Source organism: Schistocerca americana, chromosome X (genome assembly GCF_021461395.2).
Source record: "Schistocerca americana isolate TAMUIC-IGC-003095 chromosome X, iqSchAmer2.1, whole genome shotgun sequence".
NCBI classification, from domain to species: domain Eukaryota; kingdom Metazoa; phylum Arthropoda; class Insecta; order Orthoptera; family Acrididae; genus Schistocerca; species Schistocerca americana.
Window position 1 is genome coordinate 946,969,766 of NC_060130.1, and position 25,823 is coordinate 946,995,588.

At 44.3% G+C, this 25,823-nt stretch overlaps 1 protein-coding gene across 1 annotated transcript in view; it reads left to right on the top strand.

Annotated features, from left to right (window-relative positions):
• The window catches only part of LOC124556419 (dynein axonemal heavy chain 5), an 876,134-nt gene that overhangs the window by 398,870 nt on the left and 451,441 nt on the right, over positions 1-25,823 (top strand). Inside the window, exons 31-32 of the mRNA XM_047130377.1 lie at positions 8,025-8,177; positions 19,273-19,480. Coding sequence (XP_046986333.1) covers positions 8,025-8,177; positions 19,273-19,480 — 361 coding nt within the window. The remainder of the gene's footprint in view (positions 1-8,024; positions 8,178-19,272; positions 19,481-25,823) is intronic.

Consider the following 25,823-nt stretch of genomic DNA (forward strand, 5'->3'; position numbering starts at 1 on the left):
GAACCCGTTAAAACGCAACAAGCGCCCATTGTTCCGATTCCTGCAGAATGGCCTTGTTGGCACGATCATCATCCGTCAAATCCTATGTATTAATATTGATTTTCCTCATACGTAATACAAAATTTTCTTCTGACTCTCCCTGTTTTTGCACTACTCCTTCGAGTTGTTCACGTTAGTACCTAGAAGTATTCTCTCTTCTGTAACGATCTCTTAACCCACACTGAGCGTCCGCGAAGGAACTTCTTACTGTGCATTACATATGTTGTAGCATCTCATCCCAACTCACGCGGGCCTAATTTAACTACTGCTCGCTACTGCAGTTCCTTATCTTCGCAGCTCTATGTAAACTATCAAAAAAGGAAAAAACATCATCCTCACATTTTTCTGACAATGAAGCCACCAAGGATGGGTCGAGATAGACTGGAGTCGACTCTTCCCCTCTTTCACCCCTCAAACAATCTAATTTCTTATTCTAAGCTTCATTATCAGCTCCAATGTTAACTATCTCAGCCATAAAATGTTTAATAGCCTCCTGGGTTGTCACTTTCTCATCGATTTCTGCTTACTACTACCACTGCAAGTGTAAAATAAACCCAAATCAAAATAAATGGGACTGATGACCACAGATGTTAAGTCCCATAGTGCTCAGGACCATTTGAACCATTTTTGAAAATAAAGGGAAAGATAAAAAACACAACCTGTTAGTCCCAAAAAAATAATTTGAAGTCTGCGTTTACTTGAAATCTTGCGCAGATTGCCATTGCTGCTGCGTCGCCTTCGTTTCTGTTTCTGCCCTCTGCTGGTCCACCACTACAGCCTCCAAACCTTGTGCTGATACCAACTGTAACAGGACGTACTTCAATAAGGTGTGAGTGAACGGCTCTCTGCTGAAGGTGGCTGGAGTTGCAGACGATGTAGACAGTCGAGCTATTGTCAAAACTTTTTGTTAACAAAAGAACATGAACACAGAGCATTGCATCTGAGGCACGCAAACAGTAGGTGGTGAGTGATGACCAGTGGCGGCTGTTGTGTAAGAGCACAGGAGGACACTAACTTTTGACACATTGCCGATTTACTGCTTATTTTTCTTTGAACGCTGTTCAGTGTAATGTAGATTTGGTAATCCGAAATACACGGCACTAAATGTAGTGCGCTATACTATATAGCTGCTCCCCTAGACTCCGTGAAATTTGGCGTCAGAGTCACGAGCACACCTTGGGTTGTGCACATTTTAAGGGGCTTTTACGCATGCACAACTGGCGTGACGTAATAGCCTTACGAGCGAAATACTGGGTGATCAAAAAGTCAGTACAAATTTGAAAACTGAATAAATCACGGAATAATGTAGATAGAGAGGTACAAATTGACACACATATTTGGAATGACATGGGGTTTTATTAGAACCAAAAAAATGCAAAAGTTCAAAAACTGTCCGACAGATGGCGCTTCATCTGATCAGAATAGCAATAATTAGCAAAACAAAGTAAGACAAAGAAGAGATGATGTTCTTTACAGGAAATGCTCAATATGTGCACCATCGTTCCTCAACACTAGCTGTAGTCGAGGAATGTTGTGAACAGCACTGTGAAGCATGTCCGGAGTTATGGTGAGGCATTGGCTTCGGATGTTGTCTTTCAGCATCCCTAGAGATGTCGGTCGATCACAATACACTTGCGACTTCAGGTAATCCCAAAGCCAATAATCGCACGGACTGAGGTCTGGGGACCTTGGAGGCCAAGCATGACGAAAGTGGCGGCTGAGCACTATGGGACTTAACATCTTTGGTCATCAGTCCTCTAGAACTTAGAACTACTTAAACCTAACTAACCTAAGGACATCACACACATCCATGCCCGAGGCAGGATTCGAACCTGCGACCGTAGCTGTCACGCAGTTCCAGGTTGTAGCACCTAAACCGCTCGGCTACTCCGGCCGGCTATGAAGGATGAATTACAGTTTATAATACGTTCTTTACCTTATGTTATTAATTAAATAATTGTTCTAATACAATTTAAGAAACTTGCTCATCTAAAAAATCCGTTTATCAGTGTCAGTGCAACACAATATTTATGAAGGATGAATGGTCCAATGGCTCTGAGCACTATGGGACTTAACTTCTGAGGTCATCAGTCCCCTAGAACTTAGAACTACTTAAACCTAACTAACCTAAGGACATCACACACATCCACGCGCGAGGCAGGATTCGAACCTGCGACCGTAGCGGTCACGTGGTTCCAGACTGAAGCGCCTAGAACCGCTCGACCACCCCGGCCGGCCACACGAACATCACCAAACGTCGCGCGCAAGAGATATTTCACGCGTCTAGCAATATGGGGTGGTTCTAATAAAAATCCCATGTCATTCCAAGCATGTGTGTCAATTTTTACCTCTATATCTACATTATTCCGTGTTTTATGTAGTTTTCAAATTTATACTCATTTTTTGATCACCAGGTACATACGGAATTGCTCAACAAATGGCACTGTTAACGGCGTGCACAGTTACCCCTTGCACTCTCCTACAAGTTTACTTTAGTGTCACCAGATGGCAGCACACTACAACAGACTTTTGTCCACCTGGGATAAATCCCGCTAGATGGTAGCTCACTTCTCAGATATTTGAATTCACTCACTACAGAGTAAAATTAGTATATGTGATCTGGGCTATTGAAAGTTGTTCCAAGTGAAACAGAGTTCGCTACTTCTGAGTTCTCAATTTGAGAAAATTCAGTCCAAATTTGTATTTCCATTGCGAATAAGGAAAGAATTTGCGACATCATAACAACTTCTACTTTCGTTTCATATTACTTTATACTCAGCATATGTTGTTGTTATACTGATAAAAAAAACTATTTTATCGGGATTCTGAATGAAATATAGTATATTAAGTTTTGGGTTTTATCATATTGTAATCCATCTGAGGCTCTGGGAACCATAAAGCACGGCATCGCCGATTGTGAGACTGTACCATATATTCATGCTTGTGACATCACTTGGTATTATGGTGATTCAAATTTATCTGTGCTGAAGGCCAACATTGTAAATATGAACATTCAGGAAAAGCTGACTCAATTGTTTTGTCTGGTATCTACTTAAATGTTGGATCGACGACGGTGTGCTTTTGGCCCTTACGATTCTCAGTCAAGTGACCATGTTGGTAGATGCTACTACTTGAATTTAATCATTTCCACAAACAGCAGTTAGTGTTTGGAGTTGGTTGTTAACTGCACAGGAATCGGCATTCGTGTGCAGTGACAGCGTGAACTCTGTTGAATCTGTTTAAAGTGCTAACAGAAAAGAAAATTACTAGAAAAAGTTTGCCACAATGGAAGTACGATCTCCCAGAGCAGATCCGCTGACTGAGAAAGTGACGAAATGAAATCACCGTGATTAAAAGTGTACATGTAATAAATATTTTTACAGTAAGCTAAGTTATTACATGGTTACAATGTAAGAATATCTGATTTTCAGCCTGGAAGTTAATTCTTTACCTAATACATGCGTCAGGGAACTTGTATATTTGCCCCCTCCCCCCCTCCTCCCAAAAAAGTACAATACTGGACATTAAAATTGCTACACCAAGAAGAAATGCAGATGATAAACGGGTATTCATTGGACAAATATATTATTCTAGAACTGACATGTGATTACATTTTCCGCAATTTGGGTGCATAGATCCTGAGAAATCAGTACCCAGAACAACCACCTCTGGCCGTAATAACGGCCTTGATACGCCTGGGCATTGAGTCAAACAGAGATTGGATGGCATGCACAGGTACAGCTGCCCATGCACCTTCAACACGATACCACAGTTCATCAAGAGTAGTGTCAGGCGTATTGTGACGAGCCAGTTGCTCGGCCACCATTGACCAAACGTTTTCAATTGGTGCTGGCCAGGGTAGCAGCCCGTACAGGACCTGCAACATGCGGTCGTGCATTATCCTGCTGAAATGTAGGGTTGCGCAGGGATCGAATGAAGGGTAGAGCCACGGGTCGTAACACATCTGAAATGTAACGTCCACTGTTCAAAGTTCCGTCAATGCGAACAAGAGGTGACCGAGACGTGTAACCAATGGCATCCGTCCAACGCGATGTCGCCAAACACGGATGCGACCATCATGATGCTGTAAACAGAACCTGGATTCATCCGAAAAAATGACATTTTGCCATTCGTGCACCCAGGTTCGTCGTTGAGTACACCATCGCCGGCGCTCCTGTCTGTGATGCAATCAAGGGTAGCTGCAGCCATTGTCTCCGAGCTGATAGTCCATGCTGCTGCAAACGTCGTCGAACTGTTCGTGCAGATGGTTGTTGTCTCGCAAACGTCCCCATCTGTTGACTCAGGCATCGAGACGTGGCTGCACGATCCATTATAGCCATGCGGATAAGATGCCTGTCATCTCGACTGCTAGTGATACGAGGCCGTTGGAATCCAGCTCGGCGTTCCGTATTACCCTCCTAAGCCCACCGATTCCATATTCTGCTAACAGTCATTGGATCTCGACCAACGCGAGCAGCAATGTCGCGATACGATAAACCGCAATTGCGATAGGCTACAATCCGACCTTTATCAAAGTCGGAAACGTGATGGTACGCATTTCACCTCTTTACACGAGGCATCACAACAACGTTTCACCAGGCAACGCCGGTCAACTGCTGTTTGTGTATGAAAAATCGGTTGGAAACTTTCCTCATGTCAGCACGTTGTAGGTGTCGCCACCGGCGCCAACCTTGTGTGAATGCTCTGAAAAGCTAATCATTTGCATATCATAGCATCTTCTTCCTGTCGGTTAAATTTCGCGTCTGTAGCACGTCATCTTCGTGGTGTAGCAATTTTAATGGCCAATAGTGTAAGAAAGCATGAATACACCCACTTACACAGAAATGCAAAATGGAGAGTAGCGAAAGCTTAAACATTATTTCGCTCTTGCCCTAAACTGTAATTATGTACAAAACAGCAGTTCCACAAAAACAATTTTTTCTTTGTTCAGACAAGTTATACATATTATTATTATTATTACTATTATTATTACTGTTATTATTATTATTGGCAGTGGCTGTTGTTCTGCAAATGCGTCAATAAGCACAACCCTTATACAGCAAATGCTATTAATTTCACACTCTAATATTTATGTGAACCTAAAAATTTGTGAACATCCAGAAGGTATACTTACGAGCCGCCACTGGCGATGACTGTCAGACCCAAGCATGCTGGCACGAAAGTGCCAGTAGCGTGAGACAGGTGGTGGGACGGCAAGGAGGCGCCCGGAAGCCAGGGCTAGGCAGGTGGGCCCAATAGAGTTACCCTGGTTACTGAACTGCAGCCTGTAGAGCAGCAGCAGATGGTAACGGGTGGTGGCGGGCAGTAGTGGGCGGTAACAGTCCCCACGGTGCGGAGCTAGCTGGAATTCACTGGGAGGCGTGGATCGTGAGATGGTGGCAGACTGCTGGCTTCCTGAGCTCAGGCGGTCGTTGGTTCTATTCCTGGAGACGGAGGCAGTGGCTGCGTCATAAGTATGGGTACAATTGGGCTGCGTATCTTACCGATGATGATGGGCAGAGTCTGCGAAACAAGTCTTTCTCTGTGTCGCTTGGAAACCTCTGGAACAGAGGTTGATGACTTGGGTGCAGCTGTTGTCATGCAGCAGTGTGTCAGACTGCAGAGGATTCCTGAAGACTGTTCCATTACCATGTCATCTGCACACAGAAATGAAGCGTTCTGCCGAACTGTTGTATTAGCGTGGGCTTTTTCCGGTTTTCAGGCTGCGACTGTTGCCACGCAATCAAACTACCAATAGACCTACCGAACTGACCCTCAGTCACTCGGTAGCGCCCGTTTTCTCGGCCAGTAAAGGCCCAAAACCAGTTTTTTCCAAATCAAATGAAGGCTAAATTGGTACTTACGTGCATCTGACGAATTCAGGATCCTGAAACGACTGGGGAAAACACAATTTTGAAGGCATCAAAAACGAACATTGATTTACAAACTCACATTTGTGATCTAGTATTATTATACCACGCCAAAACTCATGAACCTTGAATAATTTTCCTTTTCATTTATGACAGAGAGAGAAGTAGAGTTTGAAGGAGAGCAGTTAGAAAGATTCATCTCTTGCAGTGTCACCCACCTACGGGGCTCCCTTTGTTGCAATTTGTGTGAAATAAATTCGTATACTCTGTGCATTAAATACTATTTCTAAGATATCAGCAAATACCACGGTTGAACCGCTTCTCAAGTGTGACTTCCAATTTCAGAAATAATTAAATGATCGTCTAGAGGTGAGAGTATATTGGTTTTTCTTCTAGCTGTAGTTTCATGAACGAAGTGTATATATATTACAACGCTAAGGATTTCTTACATAAGCGAAAAGCCTGAAAGGCAGCGATTTTACCATGAAAATTTTAAGATTGTCGTACGGACAAAAATTTTATGGAATAAATTATCGTTCCATAATTTTCATTAAAATCATTCGACAATCAGTTCTTTTTGCGCAGACTTACGCTTGAAAGAGGTTTTTTCTGATGTGTATGGGCACAGAATAAAAACTGAGACTAGACGATGACAATGCTGTGAATTGCTAATTTCCACGAGAATGTGGTGCATTTATTAAGTTTGACTTTACCGAAAAAATATTAATAATGTAACGCTTTGAAAGCGGGCAACGGCCTTGCCGCAGTGGATACACCGGTTCCCTTCAGATCACCGAAGTTAAGCGCTGTTGGGCGTGGCCGCCACTTGGATGGGTGACCATCCCGGCCGCCGCATCCTTATCTGAGGATGACACGGCAGTCTGATGGTCCAGATGGGCCACTTGTGGCCTGAAGACGGAGTGCTTTGAAAGCAGTCGTAGCTTCTGCATATTGAGTTTATGTACCCTCATTTCACAGTAACGCAAATGGGATCACTTTGGTGAATTAAACTTAAATATTAAGCCGGCCGGTGTGGCCGTGCGGTTCTAGGCGCTTTAGTCTGGAACCGCGTGACCGCTACGGTCGCAGGTTCGAATCCTGCCTTGGGCGTGGATGTGTGTGATGTCCTTAGGTTAATTAGGTTTAAGTAGTTCTAAGTTCTAGGCGACTGATGTCGCATAGTGCTCAGAGCCATTTGAACCACTTAAATATTAAACCATGTAGTCAAGTTCATTGTCATAGACTCTCATCCTTATTAGGATCTTCTGTAATAGTGGACTTCTATAACATACTTCTACAGACTGTCAAACATAAAATAAAATAATAAGACACTAATGAAGATGTACAGGAAAAGATGACCGTCAAACATAGATGTATACCAAAGTGCTCTGGTTTTTGCCCACGAGTCGCGTGTACTTGGTGCGACTGTTAGACGTAGAGGATAGTGTACCTATGAACACGTGTTTCTGTATTTATTTGGTTGGTATTTCAGTCTAGTGACTTATTTTAGAATCATATGAAGGAGAGAACACAAGAGACTGCCTTAAGCAATAAATTCCTAGATTTTGCACCGTTTCTGTTGTTTCTGGACATGAGCTTTTGTTTTGTGCAGCATTTGTAAATATTTCGATCTCTACACATTTAAGTGCTGTATAATATTTTAGAGCTATTTGTAGTATACCGTTAATTCTTCAGTCATAGAGTATAATGGACGGTAATTTTCTACATATTTTTAAAACTAGTTATATAAAGTGTCGGTCGTGCACCATCTTATACCTAAAAAACTGAAGGTCTTTTACCATGGAATATGGAATGTTTGCAAATTAACTGGGTTTCGTTAATGTCCAAACAATTTTCCTCTCTTGAAAATGGAGATTTGTGATAGGTTCCAATGGCTTCAATTTCACAATGTATTTAACTTGTAGCTCGTTTTTGATAATACTTCTGCTTGATTTGATTTCACTTACTGATTATTGATTTGTGGTAGAGTAATAATTTAACAGATAGACGACTAAATACAGTGCTGATAAGTTTTTATGGATTGCTACCCTTTTAAATTTGAATAGAATGTTTACCGCTGCTGTAGCAACTCATGATGCACGCTGTTGCCTGCAGGTTCAGCAAGATCGACAAGTCGTGGCAGAAGATTATGCAGCGCGCGCACGAGACGCCGGGCGTGGTGGCGTGCTGCGTGGGCGACGACATGCTGAAGCAGCTGCTGCCGCACCTCCAGGAGCAGCTCGAGCTCTGCCAGAAGTCTCTCAGCGGGTCCGTACATTGCTCCAAATTTCTAAATGATCAACAAAAGCCCTCAAGGGGTTGCGTTGATATGGCGACGGTCGAATCCTGTCCCAGGCTTGTCTTATCCCAACTTTTTCTTCGTCTCTGATGTTCAACTGACCTACGCAATACTAAACCCTAATATTCATTTATCCAAATTAAAAGACAGAGAAAGTGTCAAGAACGAACATGAAGCCTTCTGCACACGAGACACAACGTAGCTCAGAATATTTCGATCACGTAGGTAACCGTCTTAAAGCAATGCTGTTCTTAAAACCATCCCACAAATTGCAAATCTTTTCATTGTCACCAGATTTGGAGAACTACAGCGCTGCAACGGATTATGCTTCGTTTTTCGAGCGGTTTACTTATTCCTAATATGCAGTTGTCACCTACATGAACCTAATTCCGTTCTTTACGTCTCGCCTGTGTGATCATTACAGTTTCAGTATCTAAACATAACACTGCCATCCATCTAGCCTAGGGTAATTAAGTTTAGGTTTCGTAAGTTACTGAGTACCTCTGACAGAAGGTTATTTACAAATTGCAACGGACTACTGTTTCAAACTGATGGACCAAATTTACAACTTAATAGCTGATTCTGGCAACACTATCAGCTAATACTGCACTTCGCTAACAATACAAAAGTAACGAAGACCATCAGATATTTGACACTTAGGCTTGGTTGCTAAGTGGAGCCTGAATTGATTCTGTAACAAATGGCGTAACTGTAACACCAACGAAGACTGCCTTACACGGTTCTTCGTTAAGTGTCATTAGCCCATTCAAGGAAAACCAAAAAAAGCGAGTACGGAAAAAATTTCGTGTAATTGCAAATTTTTTGTGCAGTGGTATGGGGGTTTCGTCAACAAAATATAAAACTCCTGACTGGTAGTGCGTAAGCCTGGGAGTGGGGTAGCAGTTGAGAGGTCACATCTTTATATTTTTCTTGAATATCTCGAGAACTACGGCTTCTACCGCAAATATTTCCCATTATTGAATTAAAGTACATTAAATTTCCTACAGAAAATTCACATTAACTTTTCTTCTCAAGGACTAGTAGTTCCTCGATTACAGGGGATTTAAAAACCGCAGATTATTAAAAATAGCGTTTCAGTGTTACGAAATTAAACTTGATTGCTAAATAAAGTGGATTAAGAACAAATATCAAATATGTGTACCACATAAGTGTAGTAGTACCATATTAAGGAGTAAATTGTGTTCTCTGGGTTATGACGGACTGGCGGGGGGGGGGGGGGGGGGGGGGGGGGAGGGGGAGGGGGAGGATATCGCGTGAAGGAAGGGAGATCGCCGGCGGATTGTGATCATGCACTGCTCTCCTTGTACGCCTACGAACTGAACAGCGAGCAGGCGATTTCCCACTCTCTCTGCCCCACTAGGTCACAAAAAACAACTGCAGGGTATTTCACAAAGCTATACCGACCCTTCAGCAGATCGCCTCGTGAATCACTGGCAACATTGTGTGCCGGCACAGCTGGGAAGTGTGTTAACACTACTTTGAATACAGAGATGAGTTGCTATAATATTAGCGGAGATTCTATATAAACCTCTGTACACTGTTTTACACTGTTAGAGGGGAAATTGATTCCTATTCATCCTGTACGGCATCTGCGATGTTCTTCCAGAAAGGCGACTTTTCCCATCACGAACGCAGATCGCTTTTCAGTTGACGGACGGACTGTACCTCCCCAGCATGTCCCGTCCAGTTCTCTTATGTGAATAGACAAAATAACTTCACGTCAGAAGGGTCAGTATAACTTCGTGAAACGCCCTGTAGTTGCTTTTGTGCTGTAGTGAGGTACAGAGAATGAGGAACTGCCTGCTCGCTGTTAGTTTGCTGGCCATATATAGTGGGAAGTGAATGACCACAGACGCTTCTAAACTCGGCCCCTCTCACCCCTTTTTGCCTTGTTACACCCCTCCCCCCAGATACAATTTATCCCATAATATGGTGTTACAGCACTTAAATGTGGGACACTGAATATGTGTTCTTAACCCACTCCATTTAACAATAAATATTAATTTCATACCATTAAAACACTGTTTTTAATATAATAAGCTGTGATTTTTCCATCACCTACAATATGGGAATTATTAGTTCTAAAGAAAAAATGGATAGAACCTCTTTCGTATGAAAATTAATTTAGTTTAATTTTGTGCTGGGAAATATTTTCGCTAGAAGCAGTGGTTTTCCGGATATTTAAGAGAAACATAAAAAGTGACCTTTAAAAGCCACACCCAACCGCCACCTTCAAGCTCACACTCAGCAGATCAGGATTTTTAGTAAGTTGTTGACGACAGTCCTCCTTACCACTGTACAAAAATCTGCGACTACACGAATTTATCCCCTATATTTCCTCCCTTGACTTGTGCTACATGCACTTACAAAGAGTTCTCAAATATTCCGGCCACGCAAACGTCAGATATATGAATACTAAAAACTATTTCTCTACCACAACCCCAAGCAATATATGAAGCGCTGCCTGGGAAACAATGTGTCCACCGGGACGGAAAATGGCGTAAGACGAAATATTTCAAGCACAGATGCTAACATGGACAGAGATTAGCTAGCTCTTCCACTGCAGAATTTATTGCCACAAACACTGTATATTTTCAAAATAGCAAGGTCCGCAAATAAATAAATATGCACTGTTCATCTGTAAGCTGCGTTGAGGAAACTGTTTTTCTTCACATAAAAACAATTTTTACAGACTGTAGCATAATGTGAGAATTTAAAGAGATCGGCGTTTTGATAAATAACACGCACTATCGTCATACGGTGTGGTATCATCAGCGGAATTTTCTTACTCATATACACACATCATAAAAAGTTTTGCATCACCTCGGTTCCGAGAGTTCCGGAACCAGTACAAAAAATTGGAATAGAGATCAACATAAACATCATTTCCGCCCTTTTTAATGCTCATGAAAGCCACACATTGCATATTGTACCACAATACAGCGAGACCTTCACAGGTGGTGGTCCAGACTGCTGTACACACCGGCACCTCTAATACCCTGAAGCACGTCCTCTTGCATTGATGCATGCCTGTATTCGTCGTGGCATACTATCCACAAGTTCACCAATGCTCTGCTGGTCCAGATTGTCCCACTCCTCAACGGCGATTCGGCGTAGATACCTCAGAGTGGTTGTTGGGTCACGTCCTCCGTAAACAGTCCTTTTCAATCTATCCCAGGCATGTTCGATAGGGTTCATGTCTGAGTAACATGCTGGCCACTCTAGTCGAGCGATGTCGTTATCCTGAAGGAAGTCTTTCACAAGATGTTGACGATGGGGGTGCGAACTGTCGTCCATGAAGACGAATGCCTCGTCAGTATGCTACCGATATGGTTGCACTATCGGTCAGAGGATGGCATTCACGTATCGTACAGCCGTTATGGCGCCTTCCATGACCACCAGCGGCGTACGTCGGCCCAACATAATGCCATCACAAAACATCAGGGAACCTCCACCTTGCTGCACTCGCTGGACAGTGTGTCTACCGAGCGAGGTAGCGCGGTGGTAGCACACTGGACTCGCATTCGGGAGGACGACGGTTCAGTCCCGCGTCCGGCCATCCTCATTTAGGCTTTCCGTGAATTCCCTAAATCGCTCCAGGCAAATGCTGGGATGGTTCCTTTGAAAGGACACGGCCGACTTCCTTCCCTAACCTTCCCTGATCCGATGAGACCGATGACCTCGCTGTTTGGTCTCTTCCTCCAACCAACCAACCAACAGTGTGTCTAAAGCGTTCAGCCTGGCCTGGTTGCCTCCAAACACGTCTCCAACGATTGTCTGGTTGAAGGCATGTCGATGAAGAGAATGTGATGCCAATCCTGAGCGGTCCATTCGGCATGTTATTGGGCCCATTTGTACTGCGCTGCATGGTGTCGTGGTTGCAAAGACAGACCTCGCTATGGACCTCGGGAGTGAAGTTGCACATCATGTAGCCTATTGCGTGCAGTTTGAGTCGTAACACGACGTTCTGTGGCTGCACGAAAATCATTATTGAACATGGTGGCGTTGCTGTCAGGGTTCCTCCGAGCCATTATTAGGTAGCGGTCATCCACTGCAGCTGTAGCCCTTGGGCGGCCTGATCGAGGCATGTCATCGACAGTTCCTGTCTCTCTGTATCTCCTCCATGTCCGAAAACGTCGCTTTGTTTCACTCCGAGACGCCTGGACACTTCCCTTGTTGAGAGCCCTTCCCGTGACAAAGTAACAATGCGGACGCGATCGAACCGCGGTATTAACCGTCTAGGCATGGCTGAACTACAGACAAGCCGTGTACCTCCTTCCTGGTGGAATGACTGGAACTGATCGGCTGTCGGACCCCTCTGTCTAATAGGCGCTGCTCATGCATGGTTGTTTCCATCTTTGGGCGGGTTTAGTGACAGGTCTGAACAGTCAAAGGGACTGTGTCTGTGATACAATATCATTGCACTTGTCCGTCCTCTTCTGGAATATTGCTGCTCAGTTTGGGATCCTTACCAGGTAGGATTGACGGAGGACATCGAGAAAGTGCAAACAAGGGCAGCTCGTTTCGTGTTATCGCGTAATAGTGGTGAGAGTGTCACTGATATGATACGCGAGTTGGGGTGGCAGTAACTGAAACATAGGAGGTTTTCTTTGCGGCGAGATCTATTTACGAAATTTCAATCACCAACTTCTCTTCCGAATGCGAAAATATTTTGTTGACACCCACCTACGTATGGAGAAATGATCATCATAATAAAATAAGAGAAATCAGAGATCTAACGGAAAGATTTAGGTGTTCCTTTTTCCCACGCGCCATTTGAGAGTGGAATGGTAGAGAAGTAGTATGAAAATGGTTCGATGAACCCTCTGCCAGTCTCTTAAGTGTGAACTGCAGAGTAACCATGTAGATGTAGATGTAGATGAACAGTCAACGTCTATCTTCAAGAGTTCTGGGAACCGCGGTGATACAAAACTTTTTTTGATGTGTGTATATACAAATGTGAACTGCGAAATCCACCAAGGACAATGAATGTTCTTTATTCGTATCGTTAAGACTCTCACATTGTTATATGGCTTCTTACACTCCAGATGTAAGATTTATGGTGGTAACAGTAAAAGCACTTCACAGTGCGTGTCGAATAACGATTTTCTATCTTGTCCAACTGGGTACCGCAAACACAAACAAAACAAATTAACCGTCTTCCTTCCAAAGATAACCCTTGCAAGTTCTCTGAGTATATCCTGAAACGTCCCCTTAGAAAAATTGTACATGACTGTGCTTAAACTAACACACAATTTTTTAGCGCAACGGAATCTGACTTTCAGTAATCCCTACAAAAGAATGGCCCTGACTAACATTAAACTATACCTTTCACAAATCACTTACCTCACAAAAATCTTCGTTACTCAAGCTACTGCAATACAGCGAGCGCCACTACTGCCAGCAAAATAAAAGGTTCAAACTACTGAAGGCACTAACTACTGATAGGCATAGTTAGCAAATGAAAGATTTTGATAGAGAAAAAACAATGTATTTACCTTAATATTGTTCAAAAGTCATATTACAACTCCGCCATCTCTCTCCCCACATCCACCACTGCTGGCGACTCACCTTCAACTGGACAACGCTACGCGCTGTTAACAGCCAACTGCCCAACACTACAATAGCCAACAACAATGCAAACCAGCCACAGACTGCACGCAGCACAGCCTGTGATTTTCATACAGAGCGCTACGTGGCGTTACCAATATAAAAACCTAAACGGTGTACTTGCAATCCATAAAACGCTCGCAGTTACTAATCACAAATCTAACAGCACATCGCTAGATTTCATCGGCCGTCAAGTTTACATGTAATCAGTGAAAATTTTAAGCACTCGACAGTAGTCGAGAATAAGGGGAAAAGTGTTCTTGGCGATCAAGTCGGCGCCAAGGTTAGCAGACTGGACACGAATTCGTTTCCTATCGTCCCTTCAATCATTCAGTGCGGAAGCTGTGAAGGTTCTTTCGCAATAACACACAGTCTATAAGTCTTGTCATTCAGAACTAGCGCTCCGTCTCTACTGATTTCGTCGATGGACTTTAAATTTTCACCGTTCTTCTTTCCTTGAAACAAGGGTCTTGTTCAGGGTATTATTAGGAGATACACTAAAGAGCTAAAAAAATTTCGAAATAATTCATTATGCCTAACTACACAAGGTGAAAATCACACGTCGCATCATGGATTGCCGCACTCTTTCCCAAGTCCCGGCCTCTCTCTCAATAGCGTCACAGGCGTCGTGAACACAATGTTGAAGAGTCTGCACATCAGGAACTGGTTTAGCATACACAACGCTTTTCAGATTTCCACAGAGGTAAAAAGCCAGGGGTTTTAAGTCAGGCGATCTAGCAGGCCATGCTACAGGGCCTCCGCGTCCTGTCCAAGGTCCGTGGAAGATGTTCTTGAGGTGTAGGCGAACTGTAATTCGGAAATGTGATGATGCTCCGTCATGCAGACACCACGTAACTGGTCGTATTGCCGAAGTCACATTCTGAAGTAGCCCAGGCAGAGTATTCCGCAGGACGTCCAGATACGTTCCTTCGTCGAGGCGTTGTGGAATAATAACGGGTCCAAGTACGGTCGCCAAGAATCCCTCCCCACACGTTGATGCCGAACCGGCGCCAATGAGACGTCTCAACCATTCCCCGAGGATTGTCTGTAGCTCAAAAATGACAGTTATGCAGACTGGTAAAGGTTGCTTCGTCGCTAAAAAGGACTGATGGCATATATCCCATAATTGTGATGATCTGGTGCCAAAACCATCGACAAAATCCTTCCCGTAGAGGGAAATCCGCTGCTGATAATCCCTGCACTCGTTTCGGGTGGTAGTGATAGTAGCGGTTGTCGTGCAGAATACACATAATCGTACTATAGCTTACATAATGTTGGCAGGCCATTTGTCTTGAGCTTGTTCAAGGGTTCTTCTCAATGTCCTTCAGAACACGGTCCTCCAAATATGGCGTGCGCCAGTCTGCCGTCTCCCTACTCGTTCGTCTCTTTTGAAGGGCTCGTGATCACAGAAACTCCCAAAAAGGACTTGAAACGTTGTGTGATGCGGCTGGTGTGTGTGAGGGTACTTCCTTTGGTATAGCTGTGCTGCCTCTCCGTTACTATCTGCTTAGTCGTACACAAACACCATCTCGGCTTGTTCCGACATGAATACCGGACCATGCTGTTGCTCACAGTACGCTGAGTCAATCACACAGCCTCCAACACGCAAGTAACATACGACACGTGGTCAGAGGGACTATCATTCGCCAGAGCCATCTACCGTGGCAACGATGCATTTCCAGACAAATGTTCATAGCGCCATGTTTCCTCCTTTTCCAATCAGGAATCCGTCCCTGCAGTTTGTCGGTTTTATTAATGTTCACCCTGTATAACCAATGAGACTGAGTGTGGGGATGTACCTATTGAAGCTCTCAGCTGCTTTACTTTCACCTAACCATGACACTTCCGTCCACACAACGATATAGTGAGCAAACAGTTCGAGTATGTGGCTCACGCAGCCTGACATCGAATCCATATAAAGGGTGTTTCTGCAATGATGATACATATGCCAGTCCCGCCTGAATATCTGCCCCCCCCCCCTCCCAAATTCTATAAGTCCCTCGAGATCCTTGAGCGTCATGCACTCCGTCTCGCCTTCCGTATACGCCTCCCGTCCCCCACGCGGATCGTCTGTGATCTCATTCCATTCCCCCAGCTGCTTCTATTCCTTGAACATCTCCGCATACTCTACACCTCCCGCCGCCTTGATCCCCCTCACCCCCTGGTTGCTCCTCTCCTCTCCCATCCCCGCCCCCTGCCACGTCTTCACTGTTGTGTCCCCCCTACCCTCCATCTCTACACCCTTCATCTCCTTTCCCAAGGTGGCTTCCATCAACTCCCCCTCCCAGATGATGCCCTCTCTCCCTCCATTTATCCCTCCTATCAACTCTGATCCTCACTCCTCCTCCTTTCCTCTGTCCTTTTCCCAGGCTCCCTCTCCCCCCCTACCATCCTCTTTTTTCCCCACCTACCCTCTCTCTGCCCCCCTTCTCACCCCTGAGTCCTTTTGCATTTCCCTCCTCTGCCTTTTCCCATTCCCTCTCGCATCTGCCCTGCCCCTATCCCCCATTATGAGTCCTGTCCCTTTCGTTTTTTCCTCTCCTCCCTCCTTGTTTTCCCCCTCATCTGTCCAGGTCCCCCCTCCCCATCTGCCCTTGGCTAGGGAGTTTCATCTTTGTGCCGACATTTTCGTGCAGTGTTTTACAGTGTTGTGCGTCTTTTGGGAAGTGTTGCGAATGGACATCATACTGTCGCTGGGTGTGATTTTTTATTTCTTGCAAACAGAAACCAGTCTGTCGCCATGTTTTTTTAATTGTGTGTCTACTATCTGATACCTGTGTATTTTATTAGCATTGCCAACCCCTTTGCTTCATGTTTTAACTTTCCACAATTTTCCGCCGTTTTACAATTTAAGTCACCGTTTTATCCCCTGCTATTATTGTTTCTTTTCTTCTTACGTTTTAAAAAGTCTGTAGGCTGTAGAGCAGCGTACTAAGCTGCTGCCAGCCCGCCCCTCTTCAGGGGGAATCAAAATTCAATTAAGGAAAAACAAATGATGATACATTCATTAATGGTGGTTTATGAGAAGCGTATCAATTTGATATAAGCAAACATGGTTCTGAAAAGACTCAGTTGAAATTACGTAATAAAACATGTCATAGAATATGATGTAATAAATGTGTTCATTATGTACGCGTTTCCCAACAATGTATGGTAGGTGAAGTACTGTGTGTAAATTAATACAGGAACGGCAGTTACACCCACGCCATATTTTTCAGTGTTTAAAATAGTGCAATCAGCTGGTTTTGTTGACCGCGTACAACCCAGCCACTACATAATAGATCCTCAATGTTTTCTGTCTCACGATAGCGGCTGAATGACATGGCTGTGGTGAACGCCAGTTAGGCGGGAAACTTCGCATCCTATGTATGAAATTATGGTTGCTAAAGACTTATTTGCGTAGTTTACCTAACGCATCCGGCTCTTATGGCAGATTCTGCTAGCAGCACTCGAAACTAATTGTAATACGAGGGGTGTTTTTTTAAGTAAGTACCGTTTTAAAATTAAAAAACGACGTGCTAAGATATCTTAATAATTTTATTTTTACATGAAAACCTGTACCTTAATCTACGCACTGACGCCATTACAGTCTGAGTCTTCCTTGTCACCGTTGTGTACTGAGTGTTAAGGATGCCTCCGATAATCGTGAGTCCCGTCGACTGTGAAGTACGGGCTGTTATAAGATTTCTTAGTGCTAAAGGCCTAAAAGCGATCGATATTCATCGTGAGATCTGTGCAGTTTACGGAGAAAACATGAGTGATGGAATGGTAAGAAAGTGGGTGAGAGCATTTAAAGATGGCCGCATAAATGTGCATGATGAACAACGGGGTGGGCGTCCTTCGGTCATTAATGAAATTTTGGTGCAGGAAGTGGATAATAAGGTGAGAGAAAACAGACGCTTCACGATTTCCTCCTTGCGGGATGACTTTCCTAATGTTTCTCGTTGTGTTTTGTATGGCATTGTGACCGAGCACTTAAATTACCGAAAATTGTGCGCACGTTAGGTACCAAAAATGTTGACGGATGGGCACAAAACCAAACGTTTAGACAGTGCATTGACTTTCCTTGAGCGGTGCCACAACGACGGTGATGATTTCTTGAGCCAAACTGCTACGGGCGATGAAACATGGGCGGCCTACGTCACACCAGAATTAAAGCAACAGTCCATGGAAGTTGAGCAAGGGCATATTTTTACTGCAAGACAATGCCCGTCCGTATGTGGCGAATCAGACCAAAGATCTCATCACATCTTTTCGATGGGAAACTCTAGATCATCCTCCGTACAGCCCCGATCTTGCGCCCAGCGACTACCATCTGTTCCTGCACTTGAAGAAACACCTGGGCGGTCAGCGTCTTCAAGACGATGACGAAGACAAAACAGTGGTGATGCAGTGGTTAACAAGTCAGGCGGCAGACTTCTATGAGGAGGGTATTCAAAAACTGGTACAACGTTATGACAAGTGCCTCAATATTGACGGAAATTATGTAGAAAAGTAGATTAAGGTACAGGCTTTCATGTAAAAATAAAATTATTGAGATATCTTAGCACGTCTTTTTTTAATTTCAAAACGGTACTTACTTAAAAAATACGCCTCGTACTTTTAGTATAGCTCCCATCGTCACCATTTTTATGTCTCGTCTGCATCGAACATGTTACAGAAGACTGTCAGCTTCAATCATGGCAAGAATTTGTCCTTAGTACTTTGCGGACACTAGGATAAACATAAACTTATAATTCGAAATAATTCTCTCCCTATGCCAATTCCAAAACGTCACCGCTGCAATTTTCGATTGTTTTCCGATGTGAAAACGTCATTTTTCATTTAATGGTAAAACACAACAAATGCAATGCACTAATGACGAAAAGTAATATGTCGGAGAGTATTAATTGAGGCTTCAGTTGTCATCGTTCAGGTTAAGTACTTAATCAGTAATTAACAGTGTTTTGCTAGTTTTAGTGTCTAATACTTAAGAAATGGATAAACATAACCTAGGCAGCTTTCTTAAAATCCGGCACACACAGTTACATTAGTTACTTACCGATAATGAGTTTTTAGTTACATAAATAGTAGTTATGTAATAGTCTGTGAAGAGTACGTTCGGCGTAGGATAGTCGCAGATTGTATAGTCGCTATTGGTGAATCATCATTTGTAGATAAATAACAGTTTCTGTCGATTGGAGGAAATATATCTTACCGTTAAGAACTCTTTTTCCCTTTTGCTCTTTTTTCTCTTTACACAATTCGCTGTTTAAATTCTGCGATACAGCCAGACAAATGCTGAGCCTTTGTTATTCAAGAAATACCCACTTTGCCCATTTTTTGCGGAAGTGAAACAAAGACAAAAAGTGTGTTCTCTCGTGTAATAATGAGAATGTTTGAACAAGAAGATAGGTTCAGGCTATTCAAAATCATGATGTCTTTCTTCATCAGCTACCTCGAAAAGAAGAGAACGATGTTTCCACGGTTCTTCTTCGTTTCGGACCCTGCGCTGCTGGAGATCCTGGGGCAAGCCTCGGATTCGCACACCATCCAGAACCACTTGCTGTCTATTTTTGATAACATTCGCTACGTAAAATTCCACGAAATAGAGTACAACAAGATGACAGATATCATTTCCTCGGAAGGAGAATCAATCCAAGTAAGTGCTCAAAACTAGAGGCCTCCTTGTTTTACTTATTCACCTATTCTACTATCTAATTGTGTAAAACCATTCTTAATACAACACGTGAGATTTGTTTTGTAGTAAAAGAAATACGCACTAGCTAGTAAAAAAAATGATGCTTTTCTCACTAAACAAATCTTATTACAATTTCTGACAAAAACAGCTAAACACCCAGGAGACATGGTCGAATGGGAATGTAGCTTCGTACACGTACACACCATAGGCGAGTATGTAAATGACTGGAGTTGCAATTCTCTGTGATAGAACGGCTCCCAGTATACATTAGCTTTATTCGTGTTTAATGTTGTTACCAGATCTGGTAGGATACATAAGGGGCGTGAACAGCGTCAAGATGTTCAGTGATCACTTTGACGGGTACGGTGATGCCGCTTACTTTTTTTTTTTTTTTTTTAAAAAAATAATTCTTTATTAACAACAATATTAATTATACATATTTAGCCCACCTCCTGATATGATTAGTGGGCCATTATTGTTACATGAATCTGAAGAATATTTTTGCAGCTAATATTACAATTTGTGTTAGTGAGCTACATTTAAGTTCCTAAGCTAGTGTTGAATTCCTACAGTAACTATGGACACTTTAATTTACCTACAATTTGTATTAGTGAACTACTACTTGTTAAGTTCCTGATCTAGTGTTAATTTCCTACGGTAGCAATGGGCAGCTAATTTTACCTACTTCTAAACTAAGAATGACTACTAACTGCAGCGTCACAGGTGTGCCAGTAAGTACAAACCTACTTGGAATGGCCTGGCTCCCCGAGCTAACCCCGAGGAGCGTGCCCCTGGCACTGGGCCGGCCAAGGTTAGTAATCGCTGCAGTTTCCTATGTTAGTATTCTAATCTACGTCCTACTCTACTAACTTAACCTACGTCATAGTTGGTGCTTTGTCATAGTCGGTGTGATTGATCCCATCCCCCTAATCCCGTACGTGGCGGTTTCCAACTGATAGAAGTCGGCCATCCCACGCACAGGCGGTATGGGATTGGGATCAGGTCTTAATCGGTTGGTTGGTTGAAAATTTGGTATTTACTCTTGATCCCTTAGGTACTCTATTAGAACTTTTCGTGATACCTCTTCTGCCAGAGCATTCAAGGTATGAAAAGTGTCTTCCTGTCTCAGAAGGTCGTATGTCTCGTTGTGCGGAAGTCTATCTCTATATGTTGTCGCCACGTCGTTGAAGAGAGGGCACTCGAAAACCACATGTTCGGGAGTTCCTTCCGCTGCGCCACAGTCACACTCGGGGGTTGCCCTTTTCCCAAACCGACATAAGTATGTCGGATAGGGTCCATGACCAGTGAGAAAGTGGATGAGTCCTCGTGTGGGTTCGAAATAATTCATGGTCCCGCGTTCTTTAACATTGGGTAGGAACTGGAATGTTCTTCTCCCCGTTTCATCTTCCTCCCAATTCCTCTGCCACAGTTCCTCCCCTCTGTTTCTTATCTCCCTCTTATCCTCTACTCTCACACCCATGATATCTGTTATTTTTCCCCCATCTCCGTTTTTCGCCCAATAACATGCGGCTTGTTCTCTTATTTTAATATCTAACGGGCAGAGCCCCATTATAACTAACAGAGCTCCCCCTGGTGATGTCCTGTAGGCCCCTACTGATCTTAATATCATATTTCTCTGGACTCTTCTCACTATCATGGCGGGCACGACCCGCGTGAGCCTGTGCGCCCAGACTCCCGAGCCGTAACCCACTACTGATGTCAGGATGCTATTATGATAAAGTTTGATGAGATGAGGGGGGAGATGAAATCGTTTATGTCCAATGGAAATGAGATTATTTAATAACTGTAAGGCTTTCTGTGTTACGGTTTCTATGTGCTTTCCAAAGTTCCATCTCTCGTCAATTATGACTCCCAAATATCGCGCCTCACGTCGCCGAAGAACTGGTGTGCCATCAATTCTCACAGTGGGATTTCTAATAAGCTGACCTTTTAGTAGTAGATAAGTAGACTTAGTCGGGGAAACTTTCATTTTCGTTTTGAGGCACCATTGGTGCAGTCTGTCAATGGCCCTTTCGATTTTCGGTTCTATGTCCTCTCGGCTACGACCACCGACCAGCAGGAGGAGGTCATCTGCGTAGGCTATCACCTCTAGCACTTCTTCACTTTGTTGCAGTTCATCTAATAAGGGTTCCATGTGCATGTCCCAGAACAGGGGCCCCAATACAGAACCTTGGGGACACCCCTTAGTGATTATTTTTCCAATTCTCCCGCTAGGGGATGATAGCCAAACCTCCCTATCCTTACAATAGCTCCTCAGACACCCATATAGCGGCCCTGGACACTCTTTCTCCCGTAAACAGGAGAAGAGCGAAGGCCACCACAGGTTGTCAAAGGCGCCACTGATGTCCACCATGATGCCGACGACATACTTATGCGGGGTCGAACCGCAGACCTCAGCCGCCAGAGCGATGGCATCAGATGCCGACCGCCCCGGCCTGAAGCCGAACTGCCTGCTGCTCATCCCCCACAGTATCCGGTGAGCCGTCAATCTGTCAGCCAGCAGTTTCTCCAAGAGCTTCCCAAATAGGTCTAATAGACAGATTGGTCTGTAAGATTTGACTTCAGTTGGATCTTTCTCTGGTCCTTTTTTAATTATAATTACGTTAGCGGTTTTCCACTTCTTGGGAAACCTTCTTTGTCGGAGGCATTCATTGAAGAGGTGAGTTAGCGGCGCGACCAACTGGGGTGCCAGAAATTGCACCACCTCAGCCACAATGCCGTCTGGTCCTGGAGCTTTCCCTCTTTTGAGGGATTTTATTTGCACAGCCACCTCCTCTTCCGAGAATGGGTAGACTGCCGTGTTGTTGTTGTAATCCATTAAATATGCATCACGCAGTTGCTTCTGGTTTTCAGTTTCCCCATCCGCATTGTCGTCAGGCAACAGGGACTGGAGAAGGACCTCAGCAGTTTCCTGCCAAGATTCCGTCATCCCATCCCCTCGCCTGACAGTTGATAGCTCCAGGGGAGAGCGGATTTTTTCCCGTACCAATTTATAAGGGAGACCCCACGGATCTAAGGCCAACTGGTTCAACACATAGCTTTCCCAGCTACGTAGTCTCACCTCGCGTAATTCCTTCTGAAAACTTTGCTTTGCCTCCCTGTATCGTAACTGCCATCTTTGTCTCTCCAGCCAGACGACACTGCGCTGGTAGTTTCTTCTTAGCCTTCTAACAGATTGACGTAACTCCTCTAATTCGGGCGACCATGGTGCTGGCGAGGCCGCCACGGCCTTCCTCCTGGTTGGTACGGCAGCCCTCACCGCTCTATGTACTGCGGCCACCAGTTCCTCGGCTCTTTTGTCTATGTCTAGGTCTTCGTGTCCATCACCTTCTGGTAATGCAGGAATGTCGCACTCCCTCGCTACAAGTTCCCAGTTTGCTTTATTATAATTATACTGCACCTCCCAACCCATGGCCCAGCGGCACTCTCTTTCACTTAAGGTAAAGGTTATTAAGTTGTGGTCGCTCGTGGTGGCATTGCTTATAACTGTCCAATTCTTTATTAGATTGGCTGCGTTGTGTGACGTAAGGGTAACGTCTATATTCGTGCCTTGTCCTCCTCCTGCTGTGTAGGTAGGAGGATTGCCCGGCTTGTTGGCCACCACGAGCTGTGAAGCCATTAGAAAGTCCTCTACTTTGTCACCATTCGCGTCTCTGGTGCCGCTGTACCATAGGGGGGATTTTGCATTGATGTCAGCTGTTATTATTATTTTTCGTCCCCGCAACGCCGTGGTGACTCTTGCCAGATGTTCCAGGTGTTCTTCTATTTCACCTCCGTATTGAAAATACATGTTTATGAGTATAATTACTCCCATTGGTGATTGGAGCTCCACGACGTTGCAGTGACGAGTTGCGAATTGTGCGAGCGTAGTTATCCTCAGGAGTTTATTTGTTATCACTATTGCTGCTCTAGGATCCTCATCTCCGCTGACAATCTGCCAAGTTGTAGCAGCAAAAGCTATTTTTCCAGCTTGGGAGTACGGCTCCTGTAGGCAGAGCACGTCTAGTCTCCTCTCCTCCACCTCTTTGCGGAGCTCCTGCATAACAAGTCGACTGTTGTGCGTGTTCAGTTGTCCAATTGTTATTTCTGTCGTCATGGAAAATATGTGTGCATATGGTCGTCTGGCCAGGTCTTACTCCAGTCGAAAGCAATTCGTCCATTTGCCAGTACGGCCTGTACGTAAATGTCCTGAAGGTCAAACTTTTCACCGCGTCGCTCAAAAACTTTTTTCAGTAAGTCCCGCAGGGCTCCGAAATCAGTGGGGGATTCACTGACTTGAGCTGTATTCTATCTACAGCCTCCATTACCGAGAAGGTTACCTTTCGTCCCTCTTCGTGTCCTACACGGACCACATGCCGTAAGGCAGTGGCCAGGATAATCGGCTCTTCCAGTCTGGCCAGTTGCATCGTGTACTCGATGTTGGGATATACCCTTACCGGGTCCACGGGTGGCAATCTGACCACAGGAGTGTTTTGCATTGTGGGCTTCGAGCTTGTGCTTGTGACAGCACTGTCTTGGACGGGTTTTTCTCTAGGTTTTATCTGAGATATTTCTGTCCTAGGATGCTCTTGCCGCTTTGGATGGATTGTCGGCTTTGTTTCCCATCGTCGAGGGGCGGGATCTATGTTCATTACTGGGGGATCTGTTTGTATATTTTTATCTATCATATAAGGCTCCGTTTTTATGGCCTTGTCTATTATTTCTATCTTATTGGCACTTGAAAGCGCCACTAGGAAGTTCTTGAACTTAGTTGCCCTCATAGCGTCCCGCCTCCTCTTACTTGGGGATTTATGTTTTGGCATCCTATTTGGTGGGCTGTGATCAGCCATAATCGATTTTTGAGATAAGTCGTTGTTCCAACATTCTGTATGTTGGGCAACTGCGTCCCGAGGCTCCGCACGACTTCTTCCCTCGGTTTTTGCAAGGGATGCAAACCGCTGCTGCTTTGCAGTCTTTGCGGTTGTGTCCACTTGTGCCACACTTCGTGCAAGCCGACTCCCTGGTACACAGCCTTAGGATGTGATCCAGGTCACCACAGTTGTGGCATCGAGGTACCACGATGTAGTCTCTGACGTTGATGGAGTGGAAACCTATGTATAATCTGCCCATTGCCGTGACTTTTCTCCACATCGGTGCCGTGACCTCAGCTACGTGATGCACTACATCACGCCCCCGAGGCCCCGTCTTAAATCTCAATTTAAAACTATTTCGGAATTCCTCCTCATTTATGTCATCAAAATTCTGCTCTTTTATAGTATTCGTCAGTTCGTCATCTGTCATGATAGTTGGTACGTCATAGAGAATTACAAGGGGATTCCTTTTCTTAGGTTGTTCGCACTTGACTAGCGAGTTTAATTTTTGGTTATTCAATATTTTATCTTTGTCCTCTTCTGAGGCTACTTCTACTATTACTGAGTTTCTGCTGGGTTTGATTCGTTTTATTTTGATTTTGCCTTTGGCCGGGTTTATAGTTTTAGTGAACAGCTCTTGAATTTTCTTAACACTGGTGTCTTGCCCAGGCAGTGTCCTGAGAAAGACCGCAGTGTCTGTTCTTTTGGTTGCTTTGTCAATGCTTTCTTTTGTTGTATGCGGCTTGGTTGGCGCCTGCGCAGCCACCGCCGCCCAAGTCTTGGTTGGTTGGTTTCTCAATCTACTATTTTCTTTTTCTAGTTCTTCCACTCTGCCTTCTAATTTTGCGTGGGCGATGGCCCATGCAGTAAGTTCGTTTTTAATGATTGTTAAGGCCGCTTGGCTTATTTTCCCATTTTTCACGTTCTGCTCTAAGAGCAGTGAGATTCTACCATGTCTCTGTGTAACTGATTCACCTTCTACCTGTCCCATCTCGTCCTGGGGAGAGGGATCAGGCGCAGTTGAAGCGCGTTTGGTCGCACATGAATCACTCGCTTCTATTGTCGCCATAATGAGTAACGAGTGATAAAAGATGCCGCTTACTTGTGTGACAAAGTGTTATCAGCCTCTGACAGAGTTTGAAAGGACCTAATCTACATCCATACTCCGCAAACCACCTGACGGTTTGTGGCGGAGGGCACCTTGAGTACCTCTATCGGTTTTCCCTCCCATTCCAGTCTCGTATTGTTCGTGGAAAGAAGGATTGTCGGTATGCCTCTGTGTGGGCTCCAATTTCTCTGATTTTATCCTCATGGTCTTTTCGCGAGATATACGTAGGAGGGAGCAATATACTGCTTGACTCCTCGGTGAAGGTATGTTCTCGAAACTTCAACAAAAGCCCGTACCGAGCTACTGAGCGTCTCCCGTGCAGAGT